At 43.3% G+C, this 25279-nt stretch overlaps 3 protein-coding genes across 3 annotated transcripts; all 3 read right to left on the reverse strand.

Moving 5' to 3' along the window:
* Positions 1 to 1847: 1847 nt before the first annotated feature.
* Positions 1848 to 2378, reverse strand: LOC142846852 (methyl-CpG-binding domain protein 3-like 2). The gene has a single exon (XM_075967633.1). The coding sequence runs from the start codon at positions 2376 to 2378 to the stop codon at positions 1848 to 1850; it is 531 nt and encodes a 176-aa protein (XP_075823748.1).
* A 7375-nt stretch (positions 2379 to 9753) lies between these two features.
* Positions 9754 to 10662, reverse strand: LOC142846853 (methyl-CpG-binding domain protein 3-like 2B). The gene is made up of 2 exons (XM_075967634.1): positions 10561 to 10662; positions 9754 to 10392 (listed from the first exon to the last, which is right to left on the reverse strand). The coding sequence occupies exons 1-2, from the start codon at positions 10660 to 10662 to the stop codon at positions 9754 to 9756; spliced, it is 741 nt and encodes a 246-aa protein (XP_075823749.1).
* Positions 10663 to 20727: 10065 nt separating this feature from the next.
* On the reverse strand, positions 20728 to 23501 carry LOC142846854 (methyl-CpG-binding domain protein 3-like 2B). Its single transcript, XM_075967635.1, has 2 exons — positions 23397 to 23501; positions 20728 to 21369 (listed from the first exon to the last, which is right to left on the reverse strand). Exons 1-2 carry the CDS (start codon positions 23499 to 23501, stop codon positions 20728 to 20730), a joined length of 747 nt encoding a protein of 248 aa, XP_075823750.1.
* Positions 23502 to 25279: the final 1778 nt, after the last annotated feature.

A 25279-nucleotide genomic window follows, 5' to 3' on the forward strand; every position in this document is an offset into this window, starting at 1 on the left:
ATTTATTTTGTGTTTCTATTCAGAAGTATACTTTTCTGCTAATGTTTAAGAATAGGTTTTCTGCACCTCCACACAATGATATGCTCCAGCGCCAGCACAGTAAGTCAGATCGAGCCAAATTGAAAAAGCTTAGCAAAATATTTATTGAGGAAAACAACTAACAAGTGGGTTCTCTGGTTCCAGAGATCGAGGCAAGAGAGAGAAGTCCCCCTGAACTAAAACAGGGAGATTTTATAGGCTTTAGGCAAAAGGTGATGATGTTTCCACCACAACATGGGCTGGAGCCCAAGTATGAACTAAAGTTGAGCGTTTAGGTGGAGACTTAGGTGGCTGCCAATGTCAGGGTAGGAAGCTTCAGTACTTAGCAACAATGCAAGAATGGGTTTTGGGGCACCTTTCCTTTGTTTGGAGACTCGGATCAGGCAGGGCTGGGGCGGGGAATGGGGATTCCCTGACAAGGCAGGGGTGAGCCAGAATCTCCAACTGAACATTTAAGGCAACTTGGGTCTACAGTTATCTGGAACTCATAGCATCTGGATTGACTTTTGCCAGGAGACTCATCACTGCATCATGGAAACAGTGAACAGACGTGGTCTTTAGGCTCTAACATGTGCTCGCTGTTTTGCTGACTCCTAGAAAACTAATGGTGATGCCTTCCCTCCCTGGGAGGGCTACATCCCTTAGCCAGGATTTTCCACCTCTGCTGTGCACCAGGATAACTGAAAATCTTGTTCAAATGCCTGCTTTCCTTCAGCAGGTCCAAGATTTGCATTTTTCACTAGCTCTCTATAGTCCTCGCTTTCAGTAGGAAAGTGAAGCCCACAGAAAGGGGTTATCTATTTAATTCCACTTTCAAAAATTATTTGCTGCCAGTGGTGGTGGTGCACGCCTTTAATCCCAGCACTCAGGAGGCAGAGGCAGGTGGATCTAAGTGAGGCAGGGGGATCTCTGTAAGGTCAAGGCCAACATGTTCTACAAGAGCTAGTTCCAGGATAGACAGAGAAACCCTGTCTCAGAAAAGAAAGACAGAAAGAAAGATCGATAGAGAGAGAGAGAGAGACAGAGAGAGAGAGAGAGAGAGAGAGACAGAGAGAGAGACAGAGACAGAGAGAGAGAAAGATGAAAGGAAAGAAAGGAGAGCGAAAGAGAGAGGGGAAGAGAATGAGAAACAAAGAAAGAAAAGGAAAAGAAATTGTTCACTTAAAAAAACTCAGTTAGAGTTCTTGAGCCTGTAGAGATGGTAATATCACAATGACAAAATGTTGGGGATGCATTGTTTGAATAAGAAATGTTCACCTAATGATGCTTTAGCAATCAGACAGTAACAAGTAGGAGGTATTATCAAGATCTAATCTTCAGGCCAAGAGGTGGTGGTTCACACCTTATATCCCAGCCCTGAGTAGGTAAAGGCAAGCAGATCTCTGTGGGCTCAAGAACAGCGCGGTCTACAAAGAGATTTTCTGGACAGGCTAAAAAGATAAACAGAGAAAGCCTGCCTTAAAAAAACAATAAAAGGAAAAAATAAAAATCACTACTGGTTACAATTTTACCTTTTAAAAAGAGCTTTAAAGGGAGGGATTTGGGTATTCAATCATCAGAGTAGGGTTGTTTTATTAAAACAGACAATTAATGCTATGGGCGGTAGTGGTGCAAGCCTTTATTTAAAACCAAACTCCTGGCGGCTCTTGGTTCATAGCCAGCCTGATCTCCAGAGTTCCAGGACAGCCAGGGCTACCCAGAGTAAACCTATATCGAAAAACAAAATAAAACCCAAAAGCCCTACAAGGAAAAGGAAGTTCCTTCGTGGAGTCCACCATGCTCACACTTTCCACCTTTGCTTCTTCCACTTAGTCATCGCCACTCCATCCCTCCATGTTCTCTTCCTGCCTGGCAAGCCTGTCTAATTCTAAGGCCTCCGCCAGTCTCTTCCTGGCCCTCGCCACCCTCCGGGACTGTCTCCGGATATCCGCAGCAGTTACTTGTTGAAGGTTAACAGATGGCGACAGCTCAAGAGCCATTGGCACTGTCACCCCTTGACTGTAGGATGGAGGTGGCGACTGCTCACGAGCCCCTCGCACTGTCCCTTCTGACCTCGGGGACTCGACAGAGGTGAACCTTGAAGTGTGCAGACCATTTACACCACTAGGAACCATGGCTCCAGCCCGCATCCTTCGTGCAGTTCTTTTTGCGGGATTAGAACGACACAGTGGACCTAGTAGGTTCCCTGTACCGTCTTCAATGTGATAGTCCTGCAGCCTCCTGAATGTACAGAGCTGCTGGGGTTTCTCCAGCGTCTCCTCTTGCCTCTTGTGCCTGGTGGTGTTTTCAGGGTGGGCCGTTATTCTGGTCACAGAACTTTTGAAGATGCAATTGGTCATCCTCAAAGGAGAAGTTGCCCTCGCTCGGCGTTTGCTCTTGTGCTTGTTCCGGACAGCCTGGATCCTCTTCTGTAATTTCGGAGGTATTATACTCCTTGTGAGCCTTCCCTTTAAAAGAAAGTAAAATGTAAATAACACATGAATGGAAACTACTAAGAGTTATGCTGAATTTTCTCAGCTCGTGGTTCTTCTATTATCCCTTTTCTCTGAAGAAATGGGTCTCAGATCACAGGATGGGCTAAAGTCATCTGTGAAAATTTCTAAATGTCAAATACCTGTAACCTCAAAATTTCTAGGGTGGGGCCCAGAATTACAATGTGTGCTGGGTTCCCAATGTTGCTACAATAAAGACTCTAGTCATTGGGCTTCAGGAACATCTAGCTTTGATACTATTACGGCTAGGAAGTTAGGGGTCTCTACACACTGATTCCCTCCATCTAAGTTTATGGAGGAACACTCTAGATGTTCATGTCAGGATAAAAATCATCCACCAAAGCATTTCACACAAAGACGCCTTGTCATTAGGAGCTGATAAAGTACATTTGAAATTTCTTCCAGCAAATTTTAACAAGTAGTTAACAGTTTGTGCCGATTACAACTAGGCATTAAATTAGAAAGGTTTATATGTAAAAAAAAAAAACCAAAGAATGAACATTCTACAATTAGTATGAATTATGAATTATGTACTCACGATCAAAGGCTGGCTTGGAAATGAGTTTCCTGAAGATCCATCCATGGTTTCAGAGCTGGTCAGAAAGACTCCACTACTGAGATGTAGACAGGCCCGGAATTGCTGGAAATGCCAGTCTTTCTCTTCAAATTCGCCTTTTACATAGGAGGAGAGATAGGTAATCAAATTATCAGACAATCCAGCCTACAGATAAACCAATGAATGTTAAAACTTCTAGGGGAGCCGGGTGGTGGTGGTGGCTCACCCTTTTGATCCCAGCAATTGAGAGGCAGAGGCAGGCTAATCTCTGTGTTGGATGTCAGCCTGTTCATAAAGCCATTTCCATGACAGTTGAGAGACTATTAAAAAGAAAATACTGTATTGAAATCACAAGTGGACAGGCGGTGGTGGTGTACACCTTTAATCCCAGCACTCGGGAAGCAGAAGCAGGCAGATCTCTGTGAGTTCGAGGCCTGTCTGGTCTGCAGTGAGTTCCAGGACAGCCAGAGTTACACAGAGAAACACAGCCCCAAACAACAAAAACAAGCAAAAAAAAAAAAAAAAGCTAGTTCAAGGACAAGTAGGGCTATTACACAGAGAAATCCTTTTCCGAAAAAAACTTTACCTGAGAAAAGTTAGAGGAAAATTGCCTCTTGTTAAGGGGCCTGGGATAGGAGGGTTGTGTTCTGAGTTAAACAGTACTAAGTTAAACAGTTAAACAGTACTAAAGTAAACAGTATTAAGAACCAAATCCTTGTTCACAGTCATGAAATGACATTATTGTAATCCCTCTCTTAATGTAATATTTTTCTTATAAAAGTTAAGATGTTGAGTGCTGGGATAATTTTCCTCCCTGACAGTTGTAAAACCCTTCCTGTAGCCATAGCCAGCTTAATTGAAGAACTAGATACTGGATAACCCCAACCCTAACACTAACCCTGATTAGTCAGGCTTCTCTAGAGTCACAGCCATATAAAATGAATATATATAGGAGGTTAAGGTTATGACTTACAGGCCGTAGTCCCACAATGGATGGCTATGAATGGAAGTTCAAGAATCCAGTGGCTGCTCAGTCCCACCAGGGCTGGCTATCTCGGCTGGTCTTCTGTGTATCCTGGAATCCTGAAGAAGTAGACTCCAGGGAAGGAATGGTTGTGCTGACAAGGCGAGGGCAAGCGAGCAAAGACTGAACCTTTCTTCATCCATCGTTAATATATAGGCTTCCAGAAGAAGGTGTGGCCCAGATCTGGATTAATGGGGTGTGTCTTCTGGCCTTTAGATCTGGATCAAGATAAGGGGTGGTGACACGTGCCTTTAATCCCAGCTCTCAGGAGGCAGAGGCAGTAGGATCTCTGTGAGTTCGAGGTCAGCCGGGTCTACAGAGCAAGTTGCAGGGCAGTCCCCAAAAGAAAACAAATAAACCCTTTCCCAAATAACAAAACAAAACAAGAACCATCTGCATGAAAAACTGGTTCCTTCAGGCCAAGATGTGGATGAAAAGTCTGTGTCTTCTAGCCTTAAGATCCAGATCCAAGGCAGGTTGTCTTCATGTCGCATGATTGCGACCACAGGTGTGCCCTCCATGTCTGGATTGAATTTCACTCCAGGTATAGTAAAGTTCACAACCTGTCCTGGAACTGGCTCACAGATTTCTTCCAGCCTCTGCCTCCTAAGTTCTGGGATTAAAGGCGTGTGCCACCACCGACCGGGTCACATATATAATTATAATTCTACATTAGTTTCATCTATTTCGCTATGTTTCTGGTATGAGCTTAGGGCCAGGAAAGCTGGTAGTCAATAATTCAGCGTTTATTAGAGAACTTGGAATTCCCTGTTTCCTGAAATCTTTGATATGATCCCTATAAACCTGTGAACACTTGCCAGGATATTCACTAGCTACTAGGTCTATCTCTGTTGCAGCGCACACTACACCTTCTTTTTTTCCCTCACTTTTTAATATATATTTTTAAAAAGTAAACTATCCTTTTTCATTTTGCATACCACTCCCTCCACCTGTCCCATTCCCTCCACCATTTCCCCATAACAATCCCCCATCTACTCCCCATGAAGGGCGAGGCACATGTCTCTGAGGAAAGACCTCATTATTTCCAGGCTGAGCAAGGTTCATGATGCAAAGAGAAGGGGTTCAAAAGGGCCAGTACAAGCAGCAGGGATAAATCTTGTTGCTGGTGCCAGTGGCCCCACACTCAGCCCCAGCCATACAGCTGTCACCCACATTCAGGGGTTCTAGCATGATCCTATTGTAGTTCCTTCCCTGTCTTACTGGAGCTCAGAAAATTTTCTCAGTAGGTGTCTCCATCATGGTTTTGACCCCTTTGCTCATATTCTCATCCTCCCACTCTTCCACTGGAGTTCAGGAAATCAGCCACTGCTCTGCTGTGGATCTCTGCCCCTGTCTCCATCAGTTGCTGGATGAAGGTTCTATGGTGACATTAATGGTGACATCAGTCTGACTACAAGGCCAGTTCTGGCATCCTCTCCTCTATTGCTTAGTGTCTTAGCTGGGGTCATCCTTGTGGATTCCTGGGAATTTCTCTAGTGCCAGGTTTCTTGCTAGCCCTATAATGGCCATCAATGAAATGTGTCTTTCCTAGTTCTCCATCTCTATCCTTCCCACATTGCAACCACCTCTTTCCCTCTAGCTCTCCTCCCCCTCTTCCCATTTTCCCTTCCCCTTCTTTCTTCCTTCTCCCAAATCCCCATGCACCCAATTTTGTCAGGAGATTCTTGTCTATTTCCCCTTTCCAGTGGAATTTATAGATGTTTCTCTTTGTTCACCTTGTTACTTAACTTCTCTAAAATTCAGGAGTATGGGCTCGTTTTTCTTCCTTTAGGGCGAGTGTCCACTTACGAGTGAATACATATCATGTCCACCTTTCTGGGTCTGGGTGACCTCTCTCAGGATGTTTTTTTCTAGTTCCATCGATTTGCATGCAAATCTGCTGTAGGTGGGTCTTCTATAATTCTGTTGCTTTCATTGGTTAATTAATACGGAAACTGTTTGGCCTGATAGGTCAGAACATAGGTGGGTGGAGTAGACATAACAGAATGCTGGGAAGAAGGGAAGTGAGGCAGATGCTATAGCTCTCCTCTCCAAGATGGACACAGGTTCAGATCCTTTCGTTAAGCCAGCACCTCGTGGTGCTACACAGATAATTAGAAATGGGTTAATCAAGATGTGAGAATTAGCCAGTAAGAATCTAGAGCTAATGGGCCCAGCAGTGTTTAAAAGAATACAGTTTCCAAGTTATTATTTCGGTTATAGAGCTAGCCATGCGGGAGCTGGACGGGAATGCAGCCCACTGCTCATTTCTACACAAGTTTCACGATGTCATTGTTTGTTACCGCTGATTAGTACTCCATTGTGTAAATGTACCACATTCTCTTTGTTGATTCTTCACTTGAGGGGCTTCTAGGTTGTTTCAGGTTCTGGCTATTACGAATAATGCTGCTATGAACATAGTTGAACAAATATCCTTTTTAATATGATTGAGCATCCTTTGGTATGTGCCCAAGAGTGGTATTTCTGCGTCCTCAGGTATTTTGATTCCAGACTGCACCTTCTTATTTATACATTTCTAGTGGTTCACGCACACATCCTTTGGCTACTTCTGCTATGTAGATCTGTTTATGGCATTGTGCGATATTGTGTCAATTGTCATAGTTATGTCAACAAAAGCATTAATGTGCTGTTGATATAGCATATGAACACTGATGGAGGAAGGTCATTGGCTAATAAAGGAACTGCCTTGGCCCATTTTATTGGTTAGAACATAGGTAGGAGGAGTAAACAGAACAGAACGCTGGGAGGAAGAGGAAGTGAGCTCAGACTCCAAAGCTCTCCTCTCCGGAGCAGACGCCTCAGAGAGACGCCATGCCCCAGTTCCGACCCAGGATGGACTTAGGCTAGAATCTTCCCGGTAAGACCGGTGCTCACAGATTATTAGAGATGGGTTGATTGGGATATCAGAATTAGCCAGTAAGGGCTAGAGCTAAAGGGCCAAGCAGTGATTAAAAGAATACAGTGTCCGTGTAATTATTTCGGGGCATAAGCTAGCCAGCAGGCGGCTGGGGTGTTGGGGACACAGCCCCGCTGCTCTTATTACTACAGAACACACACCGTTATGTACTATATATGGCACTCTATCAATACACTAACTAACCATAAATATATTAATGCATATAGAATGATCAACCTTTCTGCTAGATTTTCTTTCTTCCTTTCTGTCTTTTCCTTTTCTCTCTCCCTCTCTTTGTATTTCTTTTTTGTGTTTATATTTTCTAGGAAAAATATAATATCATTGATTTGTCAAAAGGCGTTTGCTCTTTTACTAGAGCTGATTAATTTTCAAAACAATATGAGAATCAATATAGCAAATCTCACAATCAAGCCCCAGCATAAGTCTCCTTTGGTTAATTAACTATGTATGTGATATATAATAATTTTGAAATCTCTGAGCATTTTATTTTTATCATGTAAATATTAAAAGTTCCCTTATGTTTTTAACTGTTTGATTCCTGCTGTGTAGGAAGTCTGACCTGTATGTAAATGTCTTGTGAGCTAATCATGATTGTCTTGATAACTATGTAGTTAGCGATCTTCAGTTCTAAAGGGGGATAATTCAATTGTATTGCTCCTAATCATTTTGTCTCCTTTTTAAAGAAATGTGTATGCTTCTTAACGAATTTGAGGGCTGTCATCTGCAGTGACAAGGTCTCTTCTGGAACAGTGCTAAGCTGGCCCTTCGTTCAGTTTCTCACCCTGTTCTCAGTGGCTGCCTTTGCACACACGGCTCTCCCTGCTCATCCTGCAGGCCTCCTGTGCCGAGGGCCCCAAGATGGCCTAGTTCTCCTGGCTCCAAATTTCATCTTGGATCCAGATGCTAAATTTGATTTTCTCTTTACTTATTATGTGTTTCTATTCAGAAGTATACTTTTCTGCTAATGTTTAAGGATAGGTTTTCTGCACCTCCACACAATGATACGCTCCTGCACCAACACAGTAAGTCAGATCGAGCCAAATTGAAAAAGTTTAGCAAAATATTTATTGAGGAAAACAATTCACATTGTGGGTTCTCTGGTTCCAGAGATCGAGGCAAGAGAGAGAAGTCCCCCTGAACTAAAACAGGGAGATTTTATAGACTTTAGGCAAAAGGTGATGATGTGTCCACCACAAGGTGGGCTGGAGCCCAATTATGAACATAAGTTGAGCGCTTAGGTGGAGACTTAGGTGGCTGCCAATTTCAGCTTAGGAAGCTTCAGTACTTACCAACAATGCAAGAATGGGTTTGGGGGCACCTTTCCTTTGTTTGGAGACTCTGATAAGGCAGGGCTGGGGCGGGGAATGGGGATTCCCTGACAAGGCAGGGGTGAGCCAGAATCTCCAACTGAACATTTAAGGCAACTTGCGACTACAGTTATCTGGAACTCATAGCATCTGGATTGACTTTTGCCAGGAGACTCACCACTGCATCATGGAAACAGTGAACAGACGTGGTCTTTAGGCTCTAACAGGTGCTCGCTGTTTTGCTGACTCCTAGAAGACTAATGGTGATGCCTTCCCTCCCTGGGAGGGCTACATCCCTTAGCCAGGATTTTCCGCCTCTGCTGTGCACCAGGATAACTGAAAATCTTGTTCAAATGCCTGCTTTTTCTTAGGCAGGTCCAAGATTTGCATTTTTCACTAGCTCTCTATATTCCCTGCTTTCAGTAGGAAAGTGAAGCCCACAGAAAGAGATTATCTATTTAATTCCACTTTCAAAAATTAATTGCTGCCAGTGGTGGTTGTGCACACCTTTAATCCCAGCACTCGGGAGGCAGAGGTAGGTGGATCTAAGTGAGGCAGGGGGATCTCTGTGAGGTCGAGGACAACATGTTCTACAAGAGCTAGTTCCAGGATAGACAGAGAAACCCTGTCTCAGAAAAGAAAGAAAGAAAGAAAGAAAGAAAGAAAGAAAGAAAGAAAGGAAAGAGAAAGAGATAGAGAAAGAGAGGAAGAGAGAGAGAAACAAAGAAAGAAAGGGAAAAGAAATTGTTCACTTAAAAAAACTCAGTTGGAGTTCTTGAGCCTGTAGAGATGGTAACATCACAATGACAAAATGTTGGGCATACATTGTTTGAGTAAGAAATGCTCACCTAGTGATGCTTTAGCAATCAGACAGTAACAAGTAGGAGGTATTATCAAGATCGAATCTTCAGGCCAGGAGGTGGTGGTTCACACCTTATATCCCAGCCCTGAGTAGGTAAAGACAAGCAGATCTCTGTGGGCTCAAGGACAGCCTGGTCTACAAAGAGATTTTCTGGACAGGCTCCAAAGATAAACATAGAAACCTGCCTTAAAACACAATAAAAGGAAAAAATAAAAATCACTACTGGTTACAGTTTTACCTTTTAAAAAGAGCTTTAAATGGAGGGATTTGGGTATTCAATCATCAGGGTAGGGTTGTTTTATTAAAACAGACAATTAATGCTATGGGCGGTAGTGGTGCAAGCCTTTATTTAAAACCAAACTCCTGGCGGCTCTTGGTTCATAGCCAGCCTGATCTCCAGAGTTCCAGGACAGCCAGGGCTACCCAGAGTAAACCTATATCGAAAAACAAAATAAAACCCAAAAGCCCTACAAGGAAAAGGAAGTTCCTTCGTGGAGTCCACCATGCTCACACTTTCCACCTTTGCTTCTTCCACTTAGTCATCGCCACTCCATCCCTCCATGTTCTCTTCCTGCCTGGCAAGCCTGTCTAATTCTAAGGCCTCCGCCAGTCTCTTCCTGGCCCTCGCCACCCTCCGGGACTGTCTCCGGATATCCGCAGCAGTTACTTGTTGAAGGTTAACAGATGGCGACATCTCAAGAGCCATTGGCACTGTCACCACTTGACTGTAGGACGGAGGTGGCGACTGCTCACGAGCCCCTCGCACTGTCCCTTCTGACCTCGGGGACTCGACAGAGGTGAACCTTGAAGTGTGCAGACCATTGACACCACTAGGAACCATGGCTCCAGCCCGCATCCTTCGTGCAGTTCCTTTTGCGGGATTAGAACGACACAGTGGACCTAGTAGGTTCCCTGTACCGCCTTCAATGTGATATTCCTGCAGCCTCCTGAATGTACAGAGCTGCTGGGGTTTCTCCAGCGTCTCCTTTTGCCTCTTGTGCCTGGTGGTATTTTCAGGGTGGGCCGTTATTCTGGTCACAGAACTTGTGAAGATGCAACTGGTCATCCTCACAGGAGAAGTTGCCCTCGCTCGGCGTTTGCTCTTGTGCTTGTTCCGGACAGCCTGGATCCTCTTCTGTAATTTCGGAGGTATTATACTCCTTGTGAGCCTTCCCTTTAAAAAGAAAGTAAAATGTAAATAACACATGGATGGAAACTACTAAGAGTTATGCTGAATTTTCTCAGCTCGTGGTTCTTCTATTATCCCTTTTCTCTGAAGAAATGGGTCTCAGATCACAGGATGGGCTAAAGTCATCTGTGAAAATTTCTAAATGTCAAATACCTGTAACCCCAAGATTTCTAGGGTGGGGCCCAGAATTACAATGTGTGCTGGGTTCCCAATGTTGCTACAATAAAGACTCTCGTCATCGGGCTTCAGGAACATCTAGCTTTGATACTATTACGGATAGGAAGCTAGGGGTCTCTACACACTGATTCCCTCCATCTAAGTTTATGGAGGAGCACTCTAGATGTTCATGTCAGGATAAAAATCATCCACCAAAGCATTTCACACAAAGACGCCTTGTCATTAGGAGCTGATAAAGTATATTTGAAATTTCTTCCAGCAAATTTTAACAAGTAGTTAACAGTTTGTGCCTATTTCAACTAGGCATTAAATTAGAAAGGTTTATATGTAAAAAAAAAACAAACCAAGAATGAACATCCTACAATTAGTATGAATTATGTACTCACGATCAAAGGCTGGCTTGGAAATGAGTTTCCTGAAGGTCCCTCCATGGTTTTAGAGCTGGTCAGAAAGACTCCACTACTGAGATGTAGACAGGCCCGGAATTGCTGGAAATGCCAGTCTTTCTCTTCAAATTCGCCTTTTACATAGGAGGAGAGATAGGTAATCAAATTATCAGACAATCCAGCCTACAGATAGACCAATGAGTGTTAAAACTTCAAGGGGAGCCGGGTGGTGGTGGTGGCTCACCGTTTTGATCCCAGCAATTGAGAGGCAGAGGCAGGCTAATCTCTGTGTTGGATGCCAGCCTGTTCATAAAGCCATTTCCATGACAGTTGAGAGACTATTAAAAAGAAAATCCTGTATTGAAATCACAAGTGGACAGGCGGTGGTGGTGTACACCTTTAATCCCAGCACTCGGAAAGCAGAGGCAGGCAGATCTCTGAGATTTCGAGGCCTGTCTGGTCTGCAGTGAGTTCCAGGACAGCCAGAATTACACAGAGAAACACAGTCTCAAACAATAAAAACAACAAGAAAAAAAAAAGCTAGTTCAAGGACAAGTAGGGCTATTACACAGAGAAATCCTTTTCCGAAAAAAACTTTACCTGAGAAAAGTTAGAGGAAAATTGCCTCTTGTTAAGGGGCCTGGGATAGGAGGGTTGTGTTCTGAGTTAAACAGTACTAAGTTAAACAGTTAAACAGTACTAAAGTAAACAGTATTAAGAACCAAAACCTTGTTCACAGTTGAGAAATGACCTTATTGTAATCACTCTCTTAATGTAATATTTTTCTTATAAAAGTTAAGATGTTGAGTGCTGGGATAATTTTCCTCCCTGACAGTTGTAAAACCCTTCCTGTAGCCATAGCCAGCTTAATTGAAGAACTAGATACTGGATAACCCCAACCCTAACACTAACCCTGATTAGTCAGGCTTCTCTAGAGTCACAGCCATATAAAATGAATATATATAGGAGTTTAATGTTATGACTTACAGGCCGAAGTCCCACAATGGATGGCTATGAATGGAAGTTCAGAATCCAGTGGCTGCTCAGTCCCACCAGGGCTGGCTATCTCGGCTGGTCTTCTGTGTATCCTGGAATCCTGAAGAAGTAGACTCCAGTGAAGGAATGGTTGTGCTGACAAGGCGAGGGCAAGTGAGCAAAGACTGAACCTTTCTTCATCCATCATTAATATATAGGCTTCCAGAAGAAGGTGTGGCCCAGATCTGGATTAATGGGGTGTGTCTTCTGGCCTTTAGATCTGGATCAAGATAAGGGGTGGTGACACGGGCCTTTAATCCCAGCTCTCAGGAGACAGAGGCAGTAGGATCTCTATGAGTTCGAGGTAAGCCGGGTCTACAGAGCAAGTTGCAGGGCGGGCCCCAAAAGAACACAGATAAACCCTTTCCCAAATAACAAAACAAAACAAAACAAAACAAAAACGATCTGGATGAAACACTGGTTTATTCCAGGCCAAGATGTGGATGAAAAGTCTGTGTCTTCTAGCCTTAAGATCCAGATACAAGGCAGGTTGTCTTCCTGTCGCATGATCGGGACCACAGTTGTGCCCTCCATTTCTGGATTGAATTTTACTCCAAGTATAGTAAAGTTCACAACCTGTTCTGGAACTGGCTCACAGATTTCTGCCAGCCTCTGCCTCCTAAATGCTGGGATTAAAGGCGTGTGCCACCACCGACCGGGTCTATTATATAATTTTAATTCTACATTATTTTCATCTATTTCGCCATGTTTCTGGTATGAGCTTAGGGCCAGGAAGCTGGTAGTCAAGAATTCAACGTTTATTAGAGAACTTGGAATTCCCTGTTTCCTGAAATCTTTGATATGATCCCTATAAACCTGTGAACACATGCCAGGATGTTTACTACCTACTGGGTCTATCTCTATTGCATCGCAGACTACACATTCTTTTTTCCCTCACTTTTTAATATATATTTTTAAAAAGTAAACTATCCTTTTTCATTTTACATACCTCTCCCTCCACCATTTCCCCCTAACAATCCCCCATCTACTCCCCATGAAGGGCGAGGCACATGTCTCTGAGGAAGGACCTCATTATATCCAGGTTGAGCAAGGTTCATGCAAAGAGAAGGGGTTCCAAAGGGCCAGTACAAGCAGGAGGGATAAATCCTGTTGCCAGTGCCAGTGGCCCCACATTCTGCCCCAGCCATACAGCTGTCACCCACATTCAGGGGGTCTAGATGATCCTATGCTAGTTCCTTCCCTGTCTGACTGGAGTTGGTGAGGTCCATTAGCTCAGTAAATTGTCTCAGTGGGTGTCTCCATCATGGCCCTGACTGCTTTGCTCATATTCTCATCCTCCCACTTTTCAACTGGAGTTCAGGAAATCAGCCACTGCTCTGCTGTGGATCTCTGCCCCTGCCTCCATCAGTTGCTGGATGAAGGTTCTATGGTGACATTAATGGTGACATCAGTCTGACTACAGGGCAAGGCCAGTTCTGGCATCCTCTCCTCTATTGCTTAGGGTCTTAGCTGGGGTCATCCTTGTGGATTCCTGGGAATTTCTCTAGTGCCAGGTTTGTTGCTAGCCCTATAATGGCCTTCAATGAAATATCTCTTTCCTCGTTCTCCATCTCTATCCTTCCTCCATTGCAACCACCACTTTCCCTCTAGCTCTCCTCCCCCTCTTCCCATTTTCCCTTCCCCTTCTTGCTTCCTTCTCCCCTATCCCCATGCACCAAATTTAGTCAGGAGATTCTTGTCTATTTCCCCTTTCCAGTGGAATTTATAGATGTTTCTCTTAGTTCACCTTGTTATTTAACATCTCTAAAATTAAGGAGTATAGGCTCGTTTTCCTTTGCTTTACAGCTAGTGTCCACTTACGAGTGAATACATATCATGTTCATCTTTCTGGGTCTGGGTGACCTCTCTCAGGATGTTTTTTTCTAGTTCCATCGATTTGCATGCAAATCTGGTGTAGGTGGGTCTTCTATCATTCTTTTGCTTTCATTGGTTCATTAATGAGGAAACTGCTTGGCCTGATAGGTCAGCACATAGGTGGGTGGAATAGACATAACAGAATGCTGGGAAGAAGGGAAGTGAGGCAGATGCTATAGCTCTCCTCTCCAAGATGGACGCAGGTTAAGATCCTTTCGTTAAGCCAGCACCTCGTGATGCTACACAGATAATTAGAAATGGGTTAATCAAGATGTGAGAATTAGCCAGTAAGAATCTAGAGCTAATGGGCCCAGCAGTGTTTAAAAGAATACAATTTCCATGTTGTTATTTCGGGTATAGAGCTAGCCGTGCGGGAGCTGGACGGGAATGCAGTCCACTGCTCATTTCTACACAAGTTTCACGATGTCATTGTATGTTACCACTGAGTAGTACTCCATTGTGTAAATGTACCACATTCTCTTTGTTGATTCTTCACTTGAGGGGCTTCTAGGTTGTTTCAGGTTCTGGCTATTACAAATAATGCTGCTATGAACATAGTTTAACAAATATCCTTTTTAATATGATTGAGCATCCTTTGGTATATGCCCAAGAGTGGTATTTCTGTGTCCTCAGGTATTTTGATTCCAGACTGCACCTTCTTATTTATACATTTGTAGTGGGTCACGCACACATCATTTGGCGACTTCTGCTCTGTCGATCTGTTTATGGCATTGTGCGATATTGTGTCAATTGTCATAGTTATGTCAACAAAAGCATTAATGTGCTGTTGATATAACATATGAACACTGATGGAGGAAGGTCATTGGCTAATAAAGGAACTGCTTGGCCCATTTTATTGGTTAGAACATAGGTAGGAGGAGTAAACAGAACAGAACGCTGGGAGGAAGAGGAAGTGAGCTCAGACTCCACAGCTCTCCTCTCCGGAGCAGACGCCTCAGAGAGACGCCATGCCCCAGTTCCGACCCAGGATGGACTTAGGCTAGAATCTTCCCGGTAAGACCGGTGCTCAGGGATTATTAGAGATGGGTTGATTGGGATATCAGAATTAGCCAGTAAGGGCTAGAGCTAAAGGGCCAAGCAGTGATTAAAAGAATACAGTGCCCGTGTAATTATTTCGTGGTATAAGCTAGCCGAGCAGGCGGCTGGCGTGTTGGGGACACAGCCCCGCTGCTCTTTTACTTCAAATGGTGCTCCGTGGACAACTGCTTCCACATAAAGCCTGAGACAGCTTGGGAAGTAATTCTAGAACAAAATGAAAGCATTGTGCCTGGTTTCTTGGTAGCAGCAATTTCTCGGTTCTGCTCTGCTTGCTAGAGGCAAGCAAGCGCTCTCATTTAAGAGAGGCTTCCTGGCTCAGCTATAGCTGCAAAGCCTGCAGTTCGTTAAGAGGTCCTGCCATGAAACACTTAAATGGTGTTGGCAAAAAGCTGAATGCATGCTTTTCGTTTTTCTGCCATAGCAGGAAAAAAGCTGCGCTGTTTAAAAATGCCGGCTTTCTGGCCCATCCTGCAAGGGCAAACTCTGACTGTTTGAGGCAGCAGGGCCGGCTACCGACAGAGGACTTGAGTGTTGTCTGTTGTAGCTCGCTGGCTGGCAGGGACCTTGAAACGCCATAGAGTTGTGGCTATAAACATGGCTGCAGCCTGTATATCCGCCATGAGGCTGGAAAGCTAAGGAATGGACTGAATCTAGCTGGCAAAGCCACGGCTTTAATCCTACCCATATTGCTCAGTCGTTTAATGGCTCGTGTGGTCAGAAAAAGAGAGATATACAGTAAAGAGAGATTTAAAGACAAAGAAAAATTTCTAAATGTTTTAAAGTGTGTTAAAAATATATGCAGGCTAAAAGTTGAAGTTCTTAAAGTAAAAAACAAAAAAAAAGGAAGAGAGTTGTTGTGTGTGGTAGTACACACCTTTAATCCCAACACTTGGGAGGCAGAGGGAGATAGACCTCTGTGACTTCAAGGTGTGGTAGCACACGCCTTTAATCCCAGTGCCTAAAAGGCAGAGACAAACAAATCTCTGTGAGTTCAAGGTGTAGTAGCAAACACCTTTAATCCCAAAGCCTGGGAGACAGAGACAGGCGGATCTCTGAGAGTTCAAAGACAGCCTGTTCTACAGAATTATTCCAGGTCAAAGATATACGCTAAAAAACAAAAGTTAACCTAGGAATGTCACAGCTTAGATTCTTAAGCGCCTAGTGATTTAAAGGCACAAATCAAAAGTGCTCCTGGATAGTAAAAATTTGCAGATTCACAATAGGACAGATTCAGACCACTAAATGAGTCACACTGTTGGATGAATGTACGTAGGCTTAGACAGAGAAGAAAAAGAATATAGAGAATAAAGTTAATGTTTTAAAAAAAAGGTAAAGTCTTTAAAGAGACAGAATAAAGTAAAGTGATAGAGTAAAAATAAGCCACATAAAAATGGAAAATTCACAGAGAGTCTGGATTATGTACGTTGTTTTCTTTAAAATTTGTGACTGTGAAGGAGCTAAGTACAGAGAGACATTTCATTATATGGGCTGCCAAGTGGAACCAGAACAGATATCATGAGGGTATGATTTCAGAATTTGGATCTAAGGATATGATACTTTGGAAAAGAGATTCTTCTTTTGTTTTCACAGAGGATCATACCTCGTGGATTGCATTTATCCCGATATGGTATGATAGACCACACCCTCCTGAAGGGTTGGTGTGAACACCTTCAGAAAATTGCTTCGCTCAACTGCCAACTGAGATGAAACTAGCACACAGGTTATACCATGATAGACCTAATTAACGACGCCCCCATTCAGCAGGAAGCAGTTTGGAGAGAAAAAAACTGCGTCCATGTTCCCAAATATGGTTTATAAATGTTCTTTTACATTTAAAGGGGGATATGATATAGATATGAATAATTTGCATTAGTATAGATTTTGCTTTATTGATAGAGATTTAAGGTCAATTTTGTTATATGCATATGTATTTCTGATATTGATTAAGGTATTGTGATTTTGTAGTTCATTATTAAAATGTAATGTATAATTAGGAAATATAGGTTGTTGATGGATAATCATAAATAATAGTCAAGTTTGTAGTCATGTTAGTTAATATTTTCTAGATGTGCGTAGATATATTTTAGATAGGCATTCTTCATATTTTTCAAAGATTATAGGATATGGCATTTTAAATGTTTTAATAACTTAGGACTTTTCATGACAATGAGACATTCTGCTCCTGGCAGCACCAATATACTTCAAGAGGAAGATGGGCATCGAAGAGGATCCTAATGGAGTTTGATAGCCATTTGGGCAAGAAACTGCTCTTGCCTGGACTATTGCATAAACTGGACAAAGAGAACCTGCAGAAAGAGGACTACTGAACTTGCCTAAGGTGAGATGATCTTTCGGGGTTCCTGATTCATGAAAGAGTCTGCGAGACATTCTGCAGGACAAAATAGATAGTGACTGAACTGACTTTGAATTGTCCTGCTTTATGGAAATGACTGCTGGATACCATGGGCCTGAAGGCTGAAGATGGATGCCCCAACGGTACAGAGGAACTTGGGTGACTTTCCAGGCAGCGAGATGTCTCTGTCATTTCTAGAGTTTTAAAAGGTGCATTTCTCTTGTTGGCTTATGTAGTATTGTATCTTTCTGGAGTTTTTGATGGAGTTAAGAATAGTTAGTTATAGTTTCCCTTACTTGTGATGAAGGTTATTGTAACTTTTACTTGATAGCGGTTTTGTTATATGTAATTTTGCTATGTTAAAGTTAAAGCCTTTTTTTTTTGTTTAAACAGAAAAAGGGGAAATGATGGAGGAAGGTCATTGGCTAATAAAGGAACTGCCTTGGCCCATTTTATTGGTTAAAATATAGGTAGGAGGAGTAAACAGAACAGAACGCTGGGAGGAAGAGGAAGTGAGCTCAGACTCCACAGCTCTCCACTCCGGAGCAGATGCCTCAGAGAGACGCCATGCCCCAGTTCCGACCCAGGATGGACTTAGGCTAGAATCTTCCCGGTAAGACCGGTGCTCACAGATTATTAGAGATGGGTTGATTGGGATATCAGAATTAGCCAGTAAGGGCTAGAGCTAAAGGGCCAAGCAGTGAATAAAAGAATACAGTGTCCGTGTAATTATTTCAGGGCATAAGCTAGCCGAGCAGGCGGCTGGGGTGTTGGGGACACAGCCCCGCTGCTCTTATTACTACAGAACACAAACCGTTATGTACTATATTGGCACTGTATCAATATACTAACTTACCATAAACATATTAATGCATATAGAATGATCTACCTTTCTGCTAGATTTTCTTTCTTCCTTTCTGTCTTTTCCTTTTCTCTCTCCGTCTCTTTGTATTTCTTTTTTGTGTTTATATTTTCTAGGAAAAATATAATATCATTGATTTGTCAAAAGGCGTTTGCTCTTTTACTAGAGCTGATTAATTTTCAAAATAATATGACAATCAATATAGAAAATCTAACAATCAAGCCCCATTATAACTCTCCTTTGGTTAATTAACTATGGATGTGATATATAATTATTTTGAAATCTCTGAACATTTTATATTTATTATGTAAATATTAAAGGATCCCTTATGTTTTTAACTGTTTGATTCCTGCAGTGTAGGAAGTATGACCTGTATGTAAATGTCTTGTGAGCTAATCATGATTGTCTTGATAACTATGTAGTTAGCTATCTTCAGTTCTGAAGGGGGATAATTCAATCCTATTGCTCCTAATCATTTTGTCTCCTTTTTAAAAAAAAAATGTGTATGCTTCTTACCAAATTTGAGGGCTGTCATCTGCAGTGACAAGGTCTCTCCTGGAACAGTGCTAAGCTGGCACTTCGTTGAGTTTCTCACCCTGTTCTCAGTGGCTGCCTTTCCACACACGGCTCTCCCTGCTCATCCTGCAGGTCTCCTGTGCCGAGGGCCCTAAGATGGCCTAGTTCTCCTGGCTCCAAATTTCATCTTGGATTCAGATGCTAAATTTGATTTTCTCTTTATTTATTTTGTGTTTCTATTCAGAAGTATACTTTTCTGCTAATGTTTAAGAATAGGTTTTCTGCACCTCCACACAATGATATGCTCCTGCGACAGCACAGTAAGTCAGATCGAGCCAAATTGAAAAAGTTTAGCAAAATATTTATTGAGGAAAACAACTAACAAGTGGGTTCTCAGGTTCCAGAGATCGAGGCAAGAGGGAGAAGTCCCCCTGAACTAAAACAGGGAGATTTTATAGGCTGTAGGCAAGAGGTGATGATGTGTCCACCACAAGGTGGGCTGGAGCCCAATTATGAACTAAAGTTGAGCGCTTAGGTGGAGACTTAGGTGGCTGCCAATTTCAGCTTAGGAAGCTTCAGTACTTACCAACAATGCAAGAATGGGTTTTGGGGCACCTTTCCTTTGTTTGGAGACTCGGATCAGGCAGGGCTGGGGCGGGGAATGGGGATTCCCTGACAAGGCAGGGGTGAGCCAGAATCTCCAACTGAACATTTAAGGCAACTTGGGTCTGCAGTTATCTGGAACTCAGAGCATCTGCATTGACTTTTGCCAGGAGACTCACCACTGCATCATGGAAACAGTGAACACACATGGTCTTTAGGCTCTAACAGGTGCTCGCTGTTTTGCTGACTCCTAGAAGACTAATCATGATGCCTTCCCTCCCTGGGAGGGCTACATCCCTTAGCCAGGATTTTCCACCTCTGCTGTGCACCAGGATAACTGAAAATCTTGTTCAAATGCCTGCTTTTCCTTCAGCAGGTCCAAGATTTGCATTTTTCACTAGCTCTCTATAATCCCTGCTCTCAGTAGGAAAGTGAAGCCCACAGAAAAAGATTATCTATTTAATTCCACTTTCAAAAATTAATTGCTTCCAGTGGTGGTGGTGCACGCCTTTAATCCCAGCACTCGGGTGGTAGAGGCCAGCGAATCTAAGTGAGGCAGGGGGATCTCTGTGAGGTCAAGGCCAACATGTTCAACAAGAGCTAGTTCCCGGATAGACAGAGAAACCCTATCTCAGAAAAGAAACAGAGAAATAGAGAGATAGAGAGAGAGAGAGAGAGAGAGAGAGAGAGAGAGAGAGAGAGAGAGAGAGAGAGATGAAAGGAAAGAATTAAGAGAAGAGAAAGAGAGAGAAAAAGAGAGGGAGAGAGAGAGAAACAAAGAAAGAAAGGGAAAAGAAACTGTTCACTTAAAGAAACTCAGTTGGAGTTCTTGAGCCTGTAGAGATGGAAACATCACAATGACAAAATGTTGGGCATGCATTGTTTGAGTAAGAAATGCTCACCTAGTGATGCTTTAGCAATCAGACAGTAACAAGTAGGAGGTATTACCAAGATCTAATCTTCAGGCCAGGAGGTGGTGGTTCACACCTTATATCCCAGCACTGAGTAGGTAAAGGCAAGCAGATCTCTGTGGGCTCAAGGACAGCCTGGTCTACAAAGAGATTTTCTGGACAGGCTCCAAGATAAACAGAGAAAGCCTGCCTTAAAACACAATAAAAGAAAAAATAAAAATCACTACTGGTTACAGTTTTACCTTTTAAAAAGAGCTTTAAATGGAGGCATTGGGGTATTCAATCCTCAGGGTAGAGTTGTTTTATTAAAACAGACAATTAATGCTATGGGCAGTAGTGGTGCAAGACTTTATTTAAAACCAAACTCCTGGCGGCTCTTGGTTCATATATAGCCAGCCTGAACTCCAGAGTTCCAGGACAGCCAGGGCTACCCAGAGTAAACCTATATCGAAAAACAAAATAAAACCTAAAAGCCCTACAAGGAAAAGGAAGTTCCTTCGTGGAGTCCACCATGCTCACACTTTCCACCTTTGCTTCTTCCACTTAGTCATCACCACTCCATCCCTCCATGTTCTCTTCCTGCCTGGCAAGCCTGTCTAATTCTAAGGCCTCCGCCAGTCTCTTCCTGGCCCTCGCCACCCTCCGGGACTGTCTCCGGATATCCGCAGCAGTTACTTGTTGAAGGTTAACAGATGGCGACAGCTCAAGAGCCATTGGCACTGTCACCCCTTGACTGTAGGATGGCGGTGGCGACCGCTCCCGAGCCCCTCGCACTGTCCCTTCTGACCTCGGGGACTCGACAGAGGTGAACCTTGAAGTGTGCAGACCATTGACACCACTAGGAACCATGGCTCCAGCCCGCATCCTTCTTGCAGTTCTTTTTGCGGGATTAGAACGACACAGTGGACCTATAGGTAGGTTCGCTATACCGTCTTCAATGTGATATTCCTGCAGCCTCCTGAATGTACAGAGCTGCTGGGGTTTCTCCAGCGTCTCCTCTTGCCTCTTGGGCCTAGTGGTATTTTCAGGGTGGGCCGTTATTCTGGTCACAGAACTTTTGAAGATGCAACTGGTCATCCTCACAGGAGAAGTTGCCCTCGCTCGGCGTTTGCTCTTGTGCTTGTTGCGGACAGCCTGGATCCTCTTCTGTAATTTCGGAGGTATTATACTCCTTGTGAGCCTTCCCTTTAAAAAGAAAGTAAAATGTAAATAACACATGGATGGAATCTACTAAGAGTTATGCTGAATTTTCTCAGCTCGTGGTTCTTCTATTATCCCTTTTCTCTGAAGAAATGGGTCTCAGATCACAGGATGGGCTAAAGTCATCTGTGAAAATTTCTAAATGTCAAATACCTGTAACCCCAAGATTTCTAGGGTGGGGCCCAGAATTACAATGTGTGCTGGGTTCCCAATGTTGCTACAATAAAGACTCTCATCATCGGGCTTCAGGAACATCTAGCTTTGATACTATTACGGATAGGAAGCTAGGGGTCTCTACACACTGATTCCCTCCATCTAAGTTTATGGAGGAGCACTCTAGATGTTCATGTCAGGATAAAAATCATCCACCAAAGCATTTCACACAAAGACGCCTTGTCATTAGGAGCTGATAAAGTACATTTGAAATTTCTTCCAGCAAATTTTAACAAGTAGTTAACAGTTTGTGCCTATTTCAACTAGGCATTAAATTAGAAAGGTTTATATGTAAAAAAAAAAAAAACAAACCAAGAATGAACATCCTACAATTAGTATGAATTATGTACTCACGATCAAAGGCTGGCTTGGAAATGAGTTTCCTGAAGGTCCCTCCATGGTTTTAGAGCTGGTCAGAAAGACTCCACTACTGAGATGTAGACAGGCCCGGGATTGCTGGAAATGTCAGTCTTTCTCTTCAAATTCGCCTTTTACATAGGAGGAGAGATAGGTAATCAAATTATCAGACAATCCAGCCTACAGATAAACCAATGAGTGTTAAAACTTCTAGGGGAGCCGGGTGGTGGTGGTGGCTCACCCTTTTGATCCCAGCAATTGAGAGGCAGAGGCAGGCTAATCTCTGTGTTGGATGCCAGCCTGTTCATAAAGCCATTTCCATGACAGTTGAGAGACTATTAAAAAGAAAATTCTGTATTGAAATCACAAGTGGACAGGCGGTGGTGGTGTACACCTTTAATCCCAGCACTCGGGAAGCAGAGGCAGGCAGATCTCTGTGAGTTCGAGGCCTGTCTGGTCTGCAGTGAGTTCCAGGACAGCCAGAGTTACACGGAGAAACACAGTCTCAAACAATAAAAACAAGAAGACAAAAAAAAAAAAAAAGCTAGTTCAAGGACAAGTAGGGCTATTACACAGAGAAATCCTTTTCCGAAAAAAAACTTTACCTGAGAAAAGTTAGAGGAAAATTGCCTCTTGTTAAGGGGCCTGGGATAGGAGGGTTGTGTTCTGAGTTAAACAGTACTAAGTTAAACAGTTAAACAGTACTAAAGTAAACAGTATTAAGAATCAAAACCTTGTTCACAGTTGTGAAATGACCTTATTTTAATCCCTCTCTTAATGTAATATTTTTCTTATAAAAGTTAAGATGTTGAGTGCTGGGATAATTTTCCTCCCTGACAGTTGTAAAACCCTTCCTGTAGCCATAGCCAGCTTAATTGAAGAACTAGATACTGGATAACCCCAACCCTAACACTAACCCTGATTAGTCAGGCTTCTCTAGAGTCACAGCCATATAAAATGAATATATGTAGGATGTTAAGGTTATGACTTACAGGCCGTAGTCCCACAATGGATGGCTATGAATGGATGTTCAGAATCCAGTGGCTGCTCAGTCCCACCAAGGCTGGCTATCTCGGCTGGTCTTCTGTGTAACCTGGAATCCTGAAGAAGTAGACTCCAGTGAAGGAATGGTTGTGCTGACAAGGCGAGGGCAAGTGAGCAAAGACTGAACCTTTCTTCATCCATCGTTAATATATAGGCTTCCAGAAGAAGGTGTGGCCCAGATCTGGATTAATGGGGTGTGTCTTCTGGCCTTTAGATCTGGATTAAGATAAGGTGTTGTGACATGGGCCTTTAATCCCAGCTCTCAGGAGACAGAGGCAGTAGGATCTCTATGAGTTCGAGGTAAGCCGGGTCTACAGAGCAAGTTGCAGGTCGGGCTCCAAAAGAACACAGATAAACCCTTTCCCAAATAACAAAACAAAACAAAACAAAACAAAAACGATCTGGATGAAAAACTGGTTTATTCCAGGCAAAGATGTGGATGAAAAGTCTGTGTCTTCTAGCCTTAAGATCCAGATCCGAGGAAGGTTGTCTTCCTGTCGCATGATCGCGACCACAGGTGTGCCCTCCATGTCTGGATTGAATTTCACTCCAGGTATAGTAAAGTTCACAACCTGTTCTGGAACTGGCTCACAGATTTCTGCCAGCCTCTGCCTCCTAAGTGCTGGGATTAAAGGCGTGTGCCACCACCGACCGGGTCTATTATATAATTTTAATTCTACATTATTTTCATCTATTTCGCCATGTTTCTGGTATGAGCTTAGGGCCAGGAAAGCTGGTAGTCAAGAATTCAATGTTTATTAGGGAACTTGGAATTCCCTGTTTCCTGAAATCTTTGATATGATCCCTATAAACCTGTGAACACATGCCAGGATGTTCACTACCTACTAGGTCTATCTCTGTTGCATCGCAGACTACACATTCTTTTTTCCCCTCACTTTTTAATATATATTTTTAAAAAGTAAACTATCCTTTTTCATTTTGCATACCACTCCCTCCACTTGTCCCATTCCCTCCACCATTTCCCCCTAACAATCCCCCATCTACTCCCCAGGAAGGGCGAAGCACATGTCTCTGAGGAAGGACCTCAATATATCCAGGTTGAGCAAGGTTCATGCAAAGAGAAGGGCTTCCAGAGGGCCAGTACAAGCAGCAGGGATAAATCCTGTTGCCAGTGCCAGTGGCCCCACATTCTGCCCCAGCCATACAGCTGTCGCCCACATTCAGGGGGTCTAGATGATCCTATGCTAGTTCCTTCCCTGTCTGACTGGAGTTGGTGAGGTCCATTAGCTCAGTAAATTGTCTCAGTGGGTGTCTCCATCATGGCCCTGACTGCTTTGCTCATATTCTCATCCTCCCACCTTTCAACTGGAGTTCAGGAAATCAGCCACTGCTCTGCTGTGGATCTCTGCCCCTGTCTCCATCAGTTGCTGGATGAAGGTTCTATGGTGACATTAATGGTGACATCAGTCTGACTACAGGGCAAGGCCAGTTCTGGCATCCTCTCCTCTATTGCTTAGGGTCTTAGCTGGGGTCATCCTTGTGGATTCCTGGGAATTTCTCTAGTGCCAGGTTTGTTGCTAGCCCTATAATGGCCTTTAATGAAATATCTCTTTCCTCGTTCTCCATCTCTATCCTTCCCTCATTGCAACCACCTCTTTCCCTCTAGCTCTCCTCCCCCTCTTCCCATTTTCCCTTCCCCTTCTTGCTTCCTTCTCCCCTATCCCCATGCACCAAATTTAGTCAGGAGATTCTTGTCTATTTCCCCTTTCCAGTGGAATTTATAGATGTTTCTCTTAGTTCACCTTGTTATTTAACATCTCTAAAATTAAGGAGTATAGGCTCGTTTTCCTTTGCTTTACAGCTAGTGTCCACTTACGAGTGAATACATATCATGTCCACCTTTCTGGGTCTGGGTGACCTCTCTCAGGATGTTTTTTTCTAGTTCCATCGATTTGCATGCAAATCTGGTGTAGGTGGGTCTTCTATCATTCTTTTGCTTTCATTGGTTCATTAATGAGGAAACTGCTTGGCCTGATAGGTCAGCACATAGGTGGGTGGAATAGACATAACAGAATGCTGGGAAGAAGGGAAGTGAGGCAGATGCTATAGCTCTCCTCTCCAAGATGGACACAGGTTAAGATCCTTTCGTTAAGCCAGCACCTCGTGGTGCTACACAGATAATTAGAAATGGGTTAATCAAGATGTGAGAATTAGCCAGTAAGAATCTAGAGCTAATGGGCCCAGCAGTGTTTAAAAGAATACAATTTCCATGTTGTTATTTCGGGTATAGAGCTAGCCGTGCGGGAGCTGGACGGGAATG

This window comes from Microtus pennsylvanicus, chromosome 3 (genome assembly GCF_037038515.1).
Source record: "Microtus pennsylvanicus isolate mMicPen1 chromosome 3, mMicPen1.hap1, whole genome shotgun sequence".
Lineage (NCBI taxonomy): Eukaryota > Metazoa > Chordata > Mammalia > Rodentia > Cricetidae > Microtus > Microtus pennsylvanicus.

Coding starts and splice junctions, on each gene's coding strand:
- LOC142846852 (XM_075967633.1), bottom strand. CDS start 2,378: ATGACCAATTGCATCTTCAAAAGTTCTGTGACCAGAATAACGGCCCAC.
- LOC142846853 (XM_075967634.1), bottom strand. CDS start 10,662: ATGTTCCTGAAGCCCGATGACGAGAGTCTTTATTGTAGCAACATTGGG. Junction 10,393..10,560: donor TAGAAATCTTGGGGTTACAG/GTATTTGACATT, acceptor TTCTTTTTAAAG/GGAAGGCTCACAAGGAGTAT.
- LOC142846854 (XM_075967635.1), bottom strand. CDS start 23,501: ATGCGACAGGAAGACAACCTTCCTCGGATCTGGATCTTAAGGCTAGAA. Junction 21,370..23,396: donor ACCAGTTTTTCATCCAGATC/GTTTTTGTTTTG, acceptor TTCTTTTTAAAG/GGAAGGCTCACAAGGAGTAT.